The 17,384-nt window shown below is 44.5% G+C and overlaps 1 protein-coding gene across 5 annotated transcripts in view; it reads left to right on the top strand.

Annotated features, from left to right (window-relative positions):
- Positions 1-16,839, top strand: part of mapkbp1 (mitogen-activated protein kinase binding protein 1) — a 50,717-nt gene extending 33,878 nt beyond the window's left edge. For 2 of the 5 annotated variants that reach the window (XM_061742932.1, XM_061742936.1), the window contains 19 exons: positions 661-786; positions 873-943; positions 1,505-1,626; positions 1,957-2,032; positions 2,111-2,222; positions 2,316-2,379; positions 4,554-4,682; positions 4,771-4,904; positions 5,082-5,119; positions 6,186-6,308; positions 6,386-6,514; positions 8,108-8,232; positions 9,386-9,513; positions 9,592-9,762; positions 10,987-11,065; positions 11,153-11,574; positions 12,823-13,512; positions 14,036-14,121; positions 15,693-16,839. In XM_061742932.1, the coding sequence (XP_061598916.1) occupies positions 661-786; positions 873-943; positions 1,505-1,626; positions 1,957-2,032; positions 2,111-2,222; positions 2,316-2,379; positions 4,554-4,682; positions 4,771-4,904; positions 5,082-5,119; positions 6,186-6,308; positions 6,386-6,514; positions 8,108-8,232; positions 9,386-9,513; positions 9,592-9,762; positions 10,987-11,065; positions 11,153-11,574; positions 12,823-13,512; positions 14,036-14,121; positions 15,693-15,932 (3,065 nt within the window). In that variant the 3' untranslated portion in view covers positions 15,933-16,839. The remainder of the gene's footprint in view (positions 1-660; positions 787-872; positions 944-1,504; positions 1,627-1,956; positions 2,033-2,110; positions 2,223-2,315; positions 2,380-4,553; positions 4,683-4,770; positions 4,905-5,081; positions 5,120-6,185; positions 6,309-6,385; positions 6,515-8,107; positions 8,233-9,385; positions 9,514-9,591; positions 9,763-10,986; positions 11,066-11,152; positions 11,575-12,822; positions 13,513-14,035; positions 14,122-15,692) is intronic. The other 3 variants (XM_061742935.1, XM_061742933.1, XM_061742934.1) reach the window with 3 other exon arrangements.
- Positions 16,840-17,384: the final 545 nt, after the last annotated feature.

The raw sequence follows: 17,384 nt of genomic DNA, 5'->3' as shown, positions 1-17,384 counted from the left end.
CAGGAACTGAAAATGAGTGGGCGTGTTCAGAAGGATGTTTATGGCAAAATCTGAGAACCAAAATCCAGAATCCTTACCCAAGAAATCAAAATCTGTAACCAAGAGAGCAGTCATCTTTCTGGTTACACTTTTCTCTCCATCAGTTCTAAAACCATCTCTGTGTTTGAACAATCTTCCTCAGTCACACTTTTTCTTTTTTCGGTTGTAATTCTGAAACTCTCAAATCAGTGCCACATCAATCTACAGCCAGGAGGCGGGACATAGCCGAGATCTAGTAGCGCATTGGCAACTGAATTACTCAGCACTTTAGGTCGACAGAGGTAATGTTATTCATGTCATCAATTACATAAACAACTTTATCATATATGACAAAGAAGGGACAGACATTAACAACTTGCTTCCCTTTTCTGGTTTTCCATGATGGCAACAAGCAAGTTTTTGGTTCTCTGGCGTTTTGGGTTTTGATTCGCACAACATTTGGCATTGGATTGATGCCATAAATTTAGTTCTGTATTTTCTGATATGAACTGAAGAGAACTAGATTTGGTAAACCCTGCTGAAACTCTGCCTCTCCACCACAGTTTGTCACCAATCACACGCCTCCGCCTCATCACTGCAGAAACATTTGTGGTCACTAGGTTCATGATTTCTGTCTCTCAGGGTTCCAGTTGTTAGCCACGGCCAGCCGGGACCGGCTGATTCATGTCCTGGATGCGGGCCAAGACTACAGTCTGGTCCAGACTCTGGACGAGCACTCATCCTCCATCACAGCCATCAGATTTGCCGGTCAGTGACTCAGACTTTAAACCTGCACACATTTTTTTCTGGTCTGTTCCTGATCTCTGAGCTCTGTTCTTTTTCCTGCCCATCAGCCAATGAGGGGAAAGTACGGCTGATCAGCTGTGGAGCTGACAAGAGTGTCTACTTCCGAACGGCTCAACAGGTAAGACCACATCTTCTCACCTGCAAAGAGACTGGACAGGTGTGAGGAAAAACTGATGGCTGTTTCCAGGTGTTTAACAGAGACTTGGACATGCTTTTTACTGTGAACTGACACCTGTTGATTTTGTAACAATCAGGAGAATTTCCATTTTGTCACCGTTTAGTTTGAGGAAGTTTGAAGAAAAACCAAGACTTAATTGAAGACTTGGGGAGGGTGGGAAGTTAGAAGTGGGTTTATTGGTGAGGTACAGCATGGTGTTGTCTGCGTAGCAGTGGGAGTTGATATATTAGTGGAAGATATTGCCAAGTGGGAAGGAAGTGGATGACGAAAAGGAGGGGCTCCAGTACAGAACCCTGGGGCACACCCTAGGTGACAGAGGAAGGCTAGGATGTGAATTAAATAGGTGCAGCATTTTGAGGCGAAGCTGCATGTTTTGATGTTAGAAGAGAGTTAAGAGATGAATGTTTGTTCAACAAAACAGAAGTTATAGAAATAGCGATTAACAGGCACTCACTGGAAACAGTTTACCTTCAGGTGGTTCTCTCTTGTCGTCCTCCACAGACGGGGGACGGTCTGGAGTTCACTCGGACGCACCACGCTGTCAGGAAGTCCACATTGTATGACATGGATGTGGAACCAACCAGGAAGTACGCGGCGGTGGGCTGTCAGGACCGAAACATCAGGTAACAAACCAGAGCACACCTTTGTGGAGTCACTGCACCTGCACATTTGTCAGAGCAACGGTAGTAGAGGATCAAGGGTAATGAACTACGAGCTTGTTGTTTTTACTTCCCTGGATGTGACTCCATAGATGAAGAGGTTTTAACTGTTCTTACACCTCAGTGATCCCGAGAACATTGAGGTGTAAGAACAGTTCAAACCCTTTTGGGTATAGAGAGCGAGCCAGGTTTGGATCCAGACTCTAGTTTTTCTTCTGTGATGGATTCAACCCAGGAAACTGGATGTACAGTATCTCTTTGATGCTGACAGGCTGTTTGTTTTTTGTCCTGCAGGATCTTCAACATCAGCAATGGCAAACAGAAGAAAGTATATAAAGGCTCCCAGGGAGAGGACGGCACCGTCATCAAGGTAGGTTGGTTCGCATGTTTCCATTGTGATGTTCCTAGGAAGCTAGTGGTAACCGGCTCCTCCTCCCTGCACCCACAGGTGCAGATTGACCCATCAGGACTCTACATCGCCACCTCCTGCTCAGACAAGAACATCAGCATATTTGACTTCTTTTCTGGAGAATGTGTGGCCACCATGTTTGGACACTCAGGTGTGTTACTGCACCTGTGTGTGTTTCTGTGTGCACATGTTTGTGTGTCCTGCGGTTGAACGCGTTGTGATTCTGGATCTGTTTGTGTTTCAGAGATCGTAACGGGTCTGAAGTTCAGCAGCGACTGCAGACATCTTATCACCGTGTCTGGAGACAGGTACACCTGCTCACAGAGCTCACGTTGAACACCATGTGAACACCTTCTGTGAGGTCACACACAGGATTCTCAGGAGCGGTCTTGAAGAATAAATGTCAATTCTGGTTGACACCATCTTGGCAGAAAATTCAAATGGTTGGAACAAAGAAGCCTAGTAGTTGTTTTGTTTTTAGTTTTTTTTCTTTCCCAGTTGTTTGCCTTTATATTAATGGTTAATACCACATTTGGCAAAACCTGAAAGCCCTCTTGACAGTCTACCATATTTTATTGACCCCTAAAACAAACAGGACTAAAATCACTGACAGTGGGACACGAAAGTGCAGGATAGATAAAACAAGACAGTGATGGTGCAGCTTGGTGACTGTGTGGTGTGTTGTAGTGCATGTGAGTTTGTAACGTGTTGTGTTGGAATAAAAGAACAAAAACGTTAACAAAGGACTTACAAATAAACAGAAAAAGGACAGACAGAGAAGGGGAGGAGCATTCCAAAGTCAAAGTCAAGTCAAAGTAGCTTTATTATCGATTCATCACATGTCAGACAAACAATGGAATCGAGAGGACGTTTCCCACTTCCCTCGGTGAAACATATAAAGTGCTTGTTCCTTGTTTAATTGTATAATTTGTTTGTGTGTGGGATGCGTGTAGGCCTGTTAGTATATTAAAATGTCTGTGTTTGGGGGGCGGGGGGGGGGGGGCATTGATACATATCGATGACATGAAAGTTATATACATAGTACATACTATCTAAACTTAGCACAAAAAGAAAGCACATTTTTCTGTGGTAGATTATTTCTTTGTTGTAACAATGCTTATACTGTTGGAAAGCCTGTTTATAGATAGATTTATTATAGTACCCTTGGGTAAATTTGGTTCACAGTGAGTGCCTCCTCATACAATACAATCTAAAACCATACACTCAACAACACAGGATAATATAAAGTGACAACGGTGCTTTGGCTTAAAGAACAAAGAACAAGAAGGACGGCCCCAAGATAGGAATCAAAATAAGTTAAAACATCAGTAGAAAAAAACACTAAAATATTAAAACAAAGCAAAAGGATAAAAAATGTGCCTTTTTCATAAAAACAAGACAAAGGAAAGAATACAAAACATAAGTACAAAGTTATGTTGCAGTTCCCTCACTTATTAATGGCACTGATGGCTGCTGGTACAAAGCTATTTTTGTAATGTTTCGTTTTACAAGCAGGTACCCTGAGCCTCCGACCTGATGGGAGCAGCTGAAACTCACATTTAAGAGGGTGGGAGTTGTCTTTTAAAATAGAGCCAGCTATCCTCTGTAACTGTTTAGTTACAGAGGATATTTCCTTTTTTTGTGGGATGAGCAGCAGAGCTGAGTACTGTATGTGGGTCGTGGCCCCTGAAAGATTTACTGGTTACAGCCACTAACGACCTTCTTATGGCCTCAGATGATAGATGAGTGTTTGTACTGGTTCTGATGGAAATCAGCGTTGCTTTTGATACTGTAGATCAGCATTTTACTGCACAGGTTAGAGCATGTTTTTGGGATTAAAGGGACAGCTTTAGGCTCCAGCTGATCCAAAATGCAGCAGCGTGAGAGCTGAAAGGAATCAGCAAGAGAGACCACGTCTCTCCAGTTTTAGCTTCGCTCCATTCGCTCCCCGTAAAATTCAGAATCCAATTCAAAATGTTATTATTACTTGCGTATAAAGCCCAAAACGGCCTAGCTCTTCGATATTTACAAGACCTGATAGTGCCTTATGTTCCTAATAGAGCTCTCCGTTCTCAGAGTGCAGGTTTACTCGTAGTTCCTAGAGTATCCAAATATAGATTTGGATGACTTCTGCTATCAGGAACCGTTACTATGGAACCAACTTCCAATCTGGGTTAAGGAGGCTGACACCACCTCCACCTTTAAAACCAAACTTAAAACCTTTCTGTTTAGTAAAGCCTATAGTTAGTGTTTAGTAAACCTCTAGTTAGTTTAAACACTAACAAATTCTGGCAGATGACCTGTTAACATGTTACTTTGAAGCCTTTGTTGAAAGTGTGTGTGTGTGTGTGTGTGTGTGTGTGTGTGTGTGTGTGTGTGTGTGTGTGTGTGTGTGTGTGTGTGTGTGTGTGTGTGTGTGTGTGTGTGTGTGTGTGTGTGTGTGTGTGTGTGTGTGTGTGTGTGTGTGTGTGTGTATAAACAGCTGCATATTTGTGTGGCGTCTGAGTCCAGAGCTGACCATCAGGATGAGGCAGCGTCTCGCTGACCTCCAACCCCCCGGCAGCCGTCCAAACTCCCAAAATGCTCGACAGCAGAAAGCTATGAAGCTCAGGTAAATTACGGCCACACAGTCACACTATAGACGCCAAGCTCCAAGCTAACCCTCTCAGACAAATGTGTGTGTGTGTGTGTGCTCGCAGCAAGGACATGCCAAGGCCCTGTGTCGTCACTCTGTCATCCGACAGTGACGTAGAGGAGGAGGAGGAACGAGGGGAGGCGGAGCCTGCCTGCCCTTCTACGGTCCGTACTGCAAGTCTAAAGGAGGAGAAGCCAGGTCAGTTACTATGGTTACGCGTGATGTTTAATAGCATCACATTATCACTTTACTTCATCTTTCACTACACCAGTCAGCTGACACACCCATGTCGCAGTCATGTGACCTCGGGAGTTAAACTGACCATTACCATCTAGTCATGGAGGATTAAACTTCTTTCTTCTTGTTTCTCCTAAGAAGTGCGTGAAAGGACGTCCAGCCGAGGTGTGATGAAGGTCAGTGAGGAAGCTTGTGGACCATACATTAACAAACTGCATATTACACAGTTATGGTGTGTTCCATTAACCTCAGAAGTCTAAACTAGTAATGATGTTACACCCGACGCTTGGCCACCATGAAGCTTTACCAAACACCAGACTCGCCATCGCAGCTGCTGACAAATGTTAGCACTGCTAATTCATAGCAACACAGAACTGTAGCGCAAGCAAGTAGCATAGCAACATGTCCAAACGGGTGGGGTTTTAGCAAAGAGTTCAAATTATGGTTTGGGCAGATTTTATACTAAAAGCAACAACAGAAAATGCTCTGATTTTCAGTTCATATCTGGGAACTATAGAGAGCAGCTGGTTGGTTGATCTCAAAGCTCTATCTGGGTGATGTAAACGCAAGACATGTCTTTCCGGTGCCTGAAGCCAAGTTGAGGAGAGGAAAGATGAGTCGGGAGGCGTTATCCAGTGGTGCTACGTAACATGACGGCCGATGTTTGCCTTTTCTGCCTCGCTGGCTTCACCAACATCGGAACATCTGGATGATGCAGGAGATGGAGTTGGTGGTGGATCCATGCTGAATAACAGCGGGATTTACATAGGGACTTCTCCCAAATGGTGTTGCACAAATGTGACCAGCAGTCTTCCTCTGCCACTCCTGCTGGTGTTTATACAAATAACTTATTTCTGAGGCTCTTCAGTTTGATAATTACTCAAGTTTCTTGTCTTGCAAAGCTTTGGTCATTTTAGTAGCTACAGCTGCAGATTACGGTTCTGTAATATGCTGATTTATGACGTCCACGACTCTGAGGATGAGGAGCTCACGGACATCCTCATCATGTCCTCAACAAATCCCACCCACGACCCGCCACCCCGCGTTGGCTCTGTTTACATTAGCTCTGACCCGTCGGCAGCTACATACGCCGCCTCGCGCCAGTCAATGTAAAAAGGACAGGCGGCATGCTAGATCTGCATGTTAAATGTGGGATATCTGCCAATGTAAAAGGGGTTATTGTGTCGTGCTTTTGAAAGGCTGCATCTCCTCTGGGCTGATCAGTTTTTTGTGACCCATCAGCAGGGTGCTCAACTCCCTCGACGGCGCTGGTCCAGGAGGAAGACCAGCACCAACGACGGCCTGACGGTGAAATCCATGCTGGATCTCAGACTGCTGGACTCGTACAGTAAGGAGGAGCAGGAGGTAGGAGAACACTCACAGATACAGCTGCACTGGTCTGTAATCGCCAGCTGAACACATCATTGCTCCATCTCAACCAGGTGGAGTCACTCCTTCACACCGAGGACCACTTCAGTCTGAGGAGGAGGAGTCATCGGGTGGAGCCTGGGCTTCAAAGAGCCAATGAGGCCATGCAGAGTACATCCAGCCTGCAAGTTACTTCTGCATGGGTAGGAACACCTGTAGAGGAAAACATATTCATAATCATTCTCTACGAGCAAGTCCTTTCAGTCATTTTAGGACATCCTGCTAACGAGGAACAAATGCACACATGCCTTTTTCTGCATCACTACATGAAGGGATGTTTTTCTTACTTTGACAATGTAATGCAGGTGGAGGAAGTAATCCAGGTCTTTGTCATTAAGATGTTTAAAGTCCAGATAGTTTACTGGTGTCATCTGGTTTCATGGATACGTACACTCACCGGCCACTTTATTAGATACACCTCGCTAGTACCAGGTTGGATCCTATTTTGAGTTCAGAACTGCCTTAATCCTTCGTGGCATAGATTCAACAAGGTTCTGGAAACATTCCTCAGAGAGTTTGGTGTATATTGACATGATAGCATCACACAGTTGCTGCAGATTTATCAGCTGCACATCCATGATGTGAATCTCCCGTTCCACCACATCCCAAAGGTGCTCTGTTGGACTGAGATCTGGTGACTGTGGAGGCCATTAGAGTAGTGAACTCATTGTCATGAGTTTGAGATGATTCTTTATGACATGGCACGTTATCCTGCTGGAAGTAATCATCAGAAGATGGTACACTGTGGTCATAAAGGGATGGACATGTTCAGCAAAAATACTCAGGGAGGCTGTGGGGTTGACACGATGTTCATTTGGTACTAATGGGCCCAAAGTGTGCCAGGAAAATATCCCCCTCACCATGACACCACCAGCCTGAACCGTTGATACAAGGCAGGATGGATCAATGCTTTCATGTTGTTGACGCCAAATTCTGACCCAACCATCCGAATGTTGCAGCAGAAATGGAGCTTCATCAGACCAGGGAATGTTTTTCCATCTTCTGTTGTCCAGTGTTGGTGAGCCTGTGCAGATTGTAGCCTCAGTTTCCTGTTCTTAGCTGACAGGAGTGACCCGGTGTGGTCTTCTGCTGCTGTGGTCCGTCCACCTCAAGGTTCGACATGTTGTACGTTCAGAGATGCTCTTCTGCAAACCTCGGTTGTAACGAGTGATTATTAGAGTTACTGTTGCCTTTCTATCAGTTCCAACATGTCTGGCCATTCTCCTCTGACCTCTGCCATCAACAAGGCATTAGCACCCACAGAACTGCCGCTCACTGGATATTTTCTCTATTTCAGACCCTTCTCTGTAAACCCTAGAGATGGTTGTGTGAAAATCCCAGTAGATCGGCAGATTCTGAAATACTCAGACCAGCCCGTCTGGCACCAACAGCCGATGGCGGTCGCTGTAAACCCGGGCCTCGGCTGATCTGGTGTGGGGTTGATGGGTCGTGTGGTTCCCACGTTTAATTTGGCGTAGCGTTTGTGGGATATCCTTCCTGACACAACCCTCTGCATTTATCCGGGCTCGAGACAGACTCCAAACCACAGTGGACCGTAACCCCCTAAGGCTGCCTTGTAATGGAATATTGATCGATTATATCTAATGCAACACTGTTATCTCCATTTGTGGAAGACATTTGTAAAATTTGCTTAAAAAGACAGAAAGTAAACATTGTTGAACAATTAACCTTCATACTCAGTTTTCTTGAACAATAATTTGTTTTTGCCTGAGCAGATGGAGGACGACTCAAAGACCAGTCAGCGGCCAGACTTCATCCTGCTGTCCGGTCAGAGCCCGGGCAGACCGGAGCCGGTGCTGTTTCCTGATAACTGGGAGGACAGAGTGAGCCTGGCGGGCAGGTACAACCATTTATAGGCTGTAATTCTAGATTATTTCTTCTCTGTTCTCGTGAAAACGCAGTCAGTCTCAGATATAGTTCTCATCCAGTTTGGAATTCACATCTAATCCAGTACGGTCCAAATCTCCAGATGGGGTCTAACTATTTCCTTTTTACCCACAATGCTTGCAGTGGAGACTTTAGACGGCAGAAGTCAGTATCCCAGAATGCATTTCAAATCAACAAGCACAAGTAATTAAATGTAGTAGAACTAAATGTTATGACTTTGTTGTTGTATGGTATGTAGTTTTTAAGAGGTTTTTATGAATGAATATAGTTTCTAATGGCATAAAAATAGAGCTTATTTAAAGTTTCTTCTGCCTTTTTTAGAGTTTTTTTCTTTTCACTTCCACCAGATTATTTATTTTTTCCCTTTATCTGCATATATATTAATAGTTAATACTGTAATAAACCTTTTATCTAAGGATATGGTATGGTCCGGTGTCGGAGACCTGAGAAAACACACACCCTTAACCAAGTTATAGACAAAATATAGCCTTTATTTGGTAAAAACAGTTCATAAGACAACAGCAGTTTTATGGTGGGCCGAGGAGAGGACTAGCCGAACTAGAACGGACCCCCCTTAAACAAATCCGCCCCCCCCAGGTAACCAGCTACCCCTGTGTCACTGCACACAGAACCACTACACACCACCATAAGCACACTCATATATATATATATATTTCATATATTTATATATAGTTTTTCATCCTTAATCAGAATCATGTTTATTTGGACAAGTCAGGTCAAAACAAGGCAGGCAATTTGACTCGGTTATTTTCGCTCACTGTACAGTAAATAGGCAAATGACAGCTTTTATTAACATATATACAATTTTAAAAAAAAGTGAAAGGTGCAGGAGTATCAGGTAGACATGGTTATTGAAGGTGCATTGTTACAGCATATGATTTTTGGTTCTTCTTCTTCTTCTTATTATTATTATTATTATTGCACAGTGATTGATTACTCTGAGACTCTATGAGTGACGAGAGTTCATCAGAGCAACAGCTTGGGGGTTTTAAACATGCAGAGTGAGCCTCCAGTGGTTCCTGCCTGCAGTTGAGTGTAGCATGTGAACATGCCTGGTCTTTTAAAGACCCCCCCCCTCCTGTCAGTGAGTTCCAGGTGAAGGAGGTGTGTCCTGCTGGTGCAGCTGGACGACAGGACAAACCCAGTCCAGACAGCGGCTGCTCTCTGGGCTTTACCTCCGTACTGTCCAGTCCAGAGAGACCAGCAGGAGATGGTGAGACGCTGACCAGAGGATGCTGGGACAAATCTGGAACCACCTCCAAATATTCATCGTCTGTTTCTGTTCCATCAGACACTGAACCTCTGAGTGTGGAGGGAAACTTCTCTGAGCTGGAAATGGAGGAGGAGGAAGTGGAGGGAGGACAAGGTGAAGTGGCAGGACCTCAGCCCGTCCCTCCGACCCCCGACCAGGAGGCTTTTCTCAAGGAGCACTTTGTGACCCTGGCCGACCCGTCTGCTTCAGGTACAACAGCATAACAGCGACACGACCGGTGGCAAGAGAAACACAACTGGAACCTCGTTCCGAAAAGTTGAGCTGCTGTGTGAAATATAAATAAAAACAGAATGCAATGATTTGTAAATCTCCCAAGTCCATATTTTACTCCCCTTAGAACATAAACAGTAGCCTAGAAATCTGGACCTCCTGACAGCAAATTTAAATTTCCTTTGCGGGTGCTTCTAATACTATCCATTGGAACTCATTAAATATTCTCAAAAAGTCATGGAGAGCCAATCAAATCAGTCTATCCGTGTAGCGAGAGTATCTGGGCGGGGTTAACATGATGAAGGCAGAACAGCGATGTTGAAATCGGGATAACCTTGGGATAACAGTGTGGAAGCTGCAGCTGAGAATTCACGCCCGTTTGACTCAGCTTTAACCTCGACAGTTAAAGGAGCTTGAGGCCGGATTGTGGCAAGATTTATGAAAAAAATTCGTATACGTTTTAAGTTTTCTAGTAATAATGTCAGATGAAGCGTTCCAAACCCAAAAGAATGAGCCCTCTAGTGTATCTCTCCGTTGCCTTGAACAGGCTGTGTGCTGCAAAATGTGCTGCAATTCGGTCCCGAATTTCCCGCGCTGTCCTGCGGATGTGACGTCACATGACGCTGCATGTGCGTTCTCCCCGTTCTCCCGTGCCGGCTTCACTGTTGGCTGCAGTACCCCCAACGGCCGTCGTGGTGAAGGGTGGCGCTAGAGAGTCTCATTTCTTAAAAGGAGCCTCAAGCTCCTTTAAAGAGTCAGGCTTTTTCTTCAAAAACTTAACAGAAGATGGCACTTAAATCATTCCTTTGCAAAGTCTTTACCATTTTACCAACAGGCAGTGACTGAAACCTCTCCATCCAGTTTTTTCAGTGTAATTATCATGGTGTGCGTTCAGTGTCAGCGTGTGAATTCTGCTAGCGCTGGAAAACGGAATACGTATTAGGCTATTTCTTTGAAAAAACATGTTGCATGTTGACCACTCTGGGGCGTTTTTCATACAGATGTCCAGAAAACATAAAGAAATGATGCGTTAATGTGCTGCCGCTGTGTCATGACGGATCTGTGGTAACCTCTAACATCAGTCAGACTTTATTCAGGATGACGTTGGACATTAATGCTGATCATAGGTCACTAAAACACTCAACGTCCTCTCACACTCCTGACTCTTAATGTGTAAGTATCATGTGACCTCTGTGTTAACAGGAAGTCCAAGTAGAGCTTCTCACAGCTCAAGTGAGAGTCTCAGCATCTCCTCAAAGTTTCTCCAGAGCTCTTCTTCAAGGTACGACAGACACCCACTTAATAGTATGTTTTAAGTTCGGTAATCCTCACTTGCTGCTTGATAAAACGTAAGCTCCTTCCTCCTCAGCCGGACCGTGCTTCCTCTCCCGACCCGGACCTCTGAGTCTAGCGGAGGGGATGTCAAGGCCCGGCCTTTGGTTTCTGAGGTCCGGCCCCTCATGGATGCGAACCAGAGCAGGACCCAGGACAGGAGGACATTAAGGAACCAGGACCGGAGCTCCTCAGTTCAAGACCAACCACCCACTCAGAATGGGACCAGCAAGGACCAATCTCTTCACATCCAGAACCTAAACCTGCAGGATCCACAGCAGCTCCAGCAGGTGGAGGGGCAGGAAGCCTCTTCAGGCCACGCAGCCGCTCAGCCCTCCACGCTGAAGAAGAAGGTCCAGACTGTGGTGGACCCCAAGAGGAACGTGGGCGTGGCGGTCCGGGCGATGAACCCTGGACTCCAGAAGGCCCGGTCTGTCCACAGCCTGCTGGCCGAGACAGGTAGGACTCCTGACCCGTCCAGACCACACACTTTGTGAAGACACCGGGACAAACATTCAGTGATGCCACCCAGACACCCTGCAGAGCTGCTGATTCCAATGACCGTCATGGCATCCTGTGTTTATTTACAGCTCAGAAAGTCACTAAAAGTGCTTATTAAGTATATTCTGATCACATTTGTTTGCTCCTGAATCTGAGCCATTTGATCTTGAGTATCTGCTGATACAGAGTCCCAATCAGGTGTGTCATGAAGGTCATTGGAGGATGACTCTAGTGGCCAGTCAAGGAACTGCGATGAGTCCTAGCTCCTTATGAGCCTCAACCCAGAAGTTAGATGGTTGATTCTTGAGATGAAGGCCCTGTCCCAATACTCCCCCTACCCCTCGTTTTCATCCCTACCCCTAAATTTTGCACGTTCCCGTGAGGGTAGTGGTGTCCCAATTCCTCTTTCCACCTAGGGGTAGTGAAGAAAACTAGTGTAGTGGCTATGAATCTTTCCCTACGGATGTAGGGATTTCGGATGCACCCTAGTTGATCTAGGGACAGAAACATTTCCCAGAATGCTTTTCGTAGTCATTTGCGGACTGAATAAAAAAAAAACATGGCGGACATTTCTTATTTTTTAGTGAATAAAATCAATATTTTGATTTAGTTTCTGCATAAAAATGCGTTTTGATTACATTTCTAGCGAGAAATATATATTTTACTTTCATAATATTCACTCAGTGATTGTACATAATCACTCGTTTGCCCGTTGTTGCTTAACGGTTACTTTTACGCCTGGAAAAAATATAAAAACTTAATAAAGTGGCATATTAACAGCGCTACAGCTGAAATTAAAACAGCTTTTGTCTCTCAGCTTCCTGATTTTAGGGGTGGTGCTGAAAGTAGGAGTAGTGGGAGTATTGGGACAGGCCCCTGGGAAGATTTCAAGTGCCCTAAAATCTGTCCCTTCTTTTTTAGGGGTAGTGATAGAAAGTAGGGGGAGTATTGGGATTGGGCCTAACTCACTGTTGGCTACAGACCCTGGTGGGGAGTAGATGAACATCAGGTTTGGTGAGTTTGTTCTCTCAGATGTAAGCCGCTTTGGATAAAAGCGTCTGCTAAATGACAGTAGATTTGATAGATTGGAGGTCTGTAAAGGATCTGCAGATTTCTGTATTGGTTGGTTGGTAGTTTTGAAAACTGGAGGTTGGCCTTTAGTCCACATGAGACCTCCACTAATAAATTGAGGACTTTCTTCCACAGGTGACTCCTCTGACCCCCCACCAACCCCTCGACCTTCTAAAGAGGTCTCTCCTCAGCGTCCCACAACCCTCCCCTCCTCCCCCAGACGCCCCGTCTCCACAGCCCTGCCTGCTCAGAAACCTGGCCCCGTCTCCCCGCGCTCCCCCCAGCAGGAGACTGCTGCTGCCACATTCAGGAAGTCTTCGTCAACATTCCTGTCGGCCTCGACGTCACGCTCCTACATGAGTCCCACTGCCAGCTCCATGGCCAAGATCTCCCGCTCCGTCTCCATGGGTGACAGCCTCAACATCGCTGAAGCTACTGAGGACCGCTCTGGGCCGTCCCTGTTGTCAGCGGAAACCGCTTCCTCTCAGGTCAAAGAGACTCCACCTCCTCTCGTTGCCGTGGTGCACTCCACTGCAGCTCAGGCCACGCCCCCCCACGCAGCCGTAGTTCCCGTTGTTGTGTCATCGTCATCCCTGTCTCTGTCTATGGGTAACCAAGGTAACCGGGCCGCCCCACCATGTCGCAGCCTCCAAGCCCGGATCCCTGGCAGCAGCAGGCCGCTTCCGGATAAACCCTCGCTCGAGTGCTTCTCACCTTCCTCCAAATCCAGCACGTCCTCCTCCTCCCCCTTGCCTGCCCCCCAGCAGGAGGAGGAGGAGCCTCAGAGTCCTGTGGAAGGAAGTTCAGAAGACACAGAAGAACCAGGTTTGACTCTTCCTCCTCCTCCTCTGCTTCATCCCTTATTCCTGTCCATCTTCATTTCATCATGTCACATGTGTGATATAGTAAGATATAAAGTATTGATCTTCACTGAAACAGTGTTTCTGCAGGGTTTTAAAAAGTATTAAAAAGTGATAAATGAAAATTGCCAAATTTAAGGCCATTAAAGGTGTTAAATTCACTGTCAGAGGTATTATTTTTTTTAAAATTGGTATTATTTTTTACCTTTTACATTTTAAGCAGTCTATTTTATTGTCATTCACAAAGTGAAATAAATGTGAAACATCTGGTCAACATCAATGAGTCTATAAATCTGTTCTGTATAGTGTTCTATAGGTCAAAATCTGTATTAATGTTAAAAGGTCCGTGATTAACACTTAATGTTGTGACAGTTTTTAAAAAAAATCTGAAGGTAGTGAAAAAGGTATTAAATTGGTATTAAATTTAACATAAGGATTGCTGTATAAACCCTGTGAAATGAAATTGAAGTAGCATCACCTGATTTCAGATCAGCCAGTCAGTCTGGAGACCTGCAGAGCTCTGGCCAATGAGCTGCAGAGCTGCTTCAAACGAGCAACACACCTGTACAGGAGGGTGAGTCTTCTTCTATATACAAAGAAGAAACAGAAACAACATTATTTCTCATCTTTCTGAAAAAACGGCACACCAGGATCATGAGTATAATGACAAACTAGAAAAGGCTGCACATCCTTTGATAATGCAGGGTTGAACACTGAAGCGCTGATAGCTGAACTTTGGATTTGAAAGACCAAAAGTCATCGTAGGAACAAGCTGAATGGTTACAATAGCTCAAAAATGCAGAACTAGTTAGATGCTGAAAAATGGCGGAAGATCACAACAGTATGATTCTGAAGGGAGTTAAAAACACAAAACTTTATCTTCATTGACAAGGTCATCTGTCGTCAGGCCCCCATAGTAAAAGATGGTAAGAAAATGGGCATTCTCTGAGCTCTGGCCGGATTTGACAAAGAAGTGAAAGTCACAGTGCCACAAAAGTCCCATTTTCTGAAAGCCAACAAAAATATCCACGTTTTATTACATAATTTATGGGGAGTGAGTGAAAGATGTGGACAAACAGATTTGTTCAGATTATTCTTCTACCTCAGAAGCTTGGAGTGGATGACATCATCGGTGAGAGGATATGTTTGGCAGGAACATTTCTCAAAAAATCATTAAACTTAAATTGCCATTCCTCAAATATATCTTTTTATAAGACTGTTGTGGCCAGTGCTCTGTTTTTTGGTGTTGTGTGCTGGGGTGTGGCTGCTCGCACAGACCTCAGGTGGCTGAAGTGAGGATGCTCAGGAAAATGAACAGTATCATGAACAATGACACTCCCACTTCATGCCCTGGAGGTGTTTGGGCGGAGCAGATTCAGCGGCTGCTGATCCACCACGATGCAAAACCCAACGCCACAGAAAGTCCTTCCTTCCAGCTGCCATCAAGCTCTATAATGTGCAATAACTGTCCTATGTGCAATACTCCAGCACTTTATTACTCAGCACCTTAGCACCCCAGCATTTTAATTTTAATTTTAAATCTAATTTTAATTCTAAGTGATCTGTTTTTAGTTTTTTTTATTGGATCTGTTTTTATCTTGGTGTTGAATGCATGCATGAAAAACGCACTGATGCTGCTGCTGTAACACCTTAATTTCCTGCAAAGGATTAATAAAGTCTCTTATCTATGTTGTAAACCAAAACAGGGCCTTGGCCTTGTGACTCATTTAAAGTTTGCCTAAAGGACAATTCAGAAACTACAAAAACATTTTTAAAGCTTCATCCAATGTTAACAGTTTAAAATCCTGTGAGTAGTTTAAAGTTTGAATGGTGTCTCTAGCTGAAACTATGGTGAAGAAATAAGGTCTGAAAGAGCTGGAAGCTTTTCAAGGATTTGAATATTTCTCCATTATAGTTCAATAGGCCTTGAGTTTTGGAAATCCTGGAATATCTTAAAGATTTTCAGGATTCAAAGTACAAATATTCAGAGCTGGAACAACCCGAACAAGCTGAATGTTTTGATATATGAATGTTTCAAACAGCTCAAAAAAAGCAGAAGTTTCTCTTTGTTTGCTTATATATTAATGGTTAATACCATGTTTGGTAAAGTTCAAGAGCCACATATTTTTTTCCTTCCTCCTCCAGGTGAGCGGCTCTTCCCTGCAGGACTCGGCCCCAAACCAATGTCAGATGTCTCTCCTTCTGTCAGAGGCTTTCCAGAACATGAGGGCAGAGCTGGACTCTCTGCCGATCAGCTCGTCGAGCACGCTGGGAGTGGAAGGAGGTCTGGGGGGCATGGGGGAGGTAAAGACGGCGGCTCTGCTGGAGGAGTACTCCTTGTTGCTGCTGCAGGCTGTCCACAGGAAGGTCAACACCTCCTCCTGAGCTGCCTCCTCTCCGACAGGTGTGGAGGTGACGCACAGATTCTTCCTTTTGGCATCCTGTCGTCTTCTTTTACCTCCCGAGGCATCCGGTTTAGTCTTCCTCCTCTCAGACCTTTTTCTTCTTTCTCATATGAAGCTAAACGATGTCTGTGTGTTTCGATGTCTTGGCCACCGGTTAAAGTGCTCTGCGGGTCGGCCGATGGTGACGACCCTTAATAAGAATCAGGGATTTTGATGCAAGCAAACATCTATATATGCAGGATAGCAGCCCTAGAGGACTGGAGTCCCACACCTGAGCACTAAGCCATTAAAACAAGACACGGACAAACACCGTGGACCACATGTGGACCAGACAAGCTGGGAATCCAACGAGTGAACGCCCCTCTCCTGAGCCCCCCACCAGACTCTGAGAGGAGTTTTAAAGACGCTGAAACTCCTGACCATTTCTCATTTGTCATTCCTTGGAGTTCCCCGTCTCTGCAATTCCGTTAGTCTTACAGATTTATTGGTTGGTTTCTTGTTGACTGTTGGGAAGAGCAAAGAGCAATACAAGACTTTCTGAACAAACTTGACATTCATTTCTTTATGTGAATTTTCTTCCACTTGAATGTCACCAGTTGAACGTGACTCCCTGGTTCTGCTGATATCTGAGCGGATCCGTTAACACTTTTATATTTATTGTGATGAGCTGTTACACTACTGAGCAGGGACCTTGTCACCTGAAAATGACTTGTGTTTTTAAAGTCGGAAGTCTTAATTTCAACCAGCATGCACATTTTGTAACCTTTTATTGAGAGTTTGTTAGTTAAATCCGAGAAACGTTGTTTAAACTTTGAACAAGAAGATGTAAAATTTCCATTGGGAAAATTTTTGTCACATGAAATAAAAGTTTGTACTTTAATTTCACTCCAACACAAACCAGCACTCATCTTTACTTACCTGTTGTGTTTTTGACATTAGTGTGGTTACTGTACAACCGCATTTCACAAAGAGTTGGGATGAAATGTTTTATTTAGTGACCGCTATCAGCTTTCTGTGTCAACATCCTTTGTTATAGAAAGGTTACTCATACGTTTGTTTTAAGTATTATCAAATATGTAGGAATTTGCTTTTATCAAAACAATTCATGAAACTTCCTCTAGGAAGAAGTGCATGTCTTAATTTCTACAACCTGGATTTTGTCTGAATAGTGCTTGTTTCTGTTGGTGAGATTATTTCATAAAACAGCTGATACCTTCATGCATACTTTGAATTGAAGCAGAAACTCAGAGCTGGTCATTAAGATCAGTCAACATTGACCGTCTTGCAACATACAACTGCCTTAGAGGAAGGAGGGATGTCAGTAGGTATCCAACAGACATCTATACAGACAGGTGAAAGCAAGCAGTGGGATGATCAGAGGGTGAGACTACTGTCATTTAGCAGACGCTCTTATCCAAAGCATTTTAAATCT

Source organism: Cololabis saira, chromosome 16 (assembly GCF_033807715.1).
Source record: "Cololabis saira isolate AMF1-May2022 chromosome 16, fColSai1.1, whole genome shotgun sequence".
Taxonomy (NCBI): Eukaryota; Metazoa; Chordata; class Actinopteri; order Beloniformes; family Belonidae; genus Cololabis; species Cololabis saira.
Note: the sequence above shows the minus strand (reverse complement) of the source record. Positions and strands in the feature narration are given on the sequence as shown.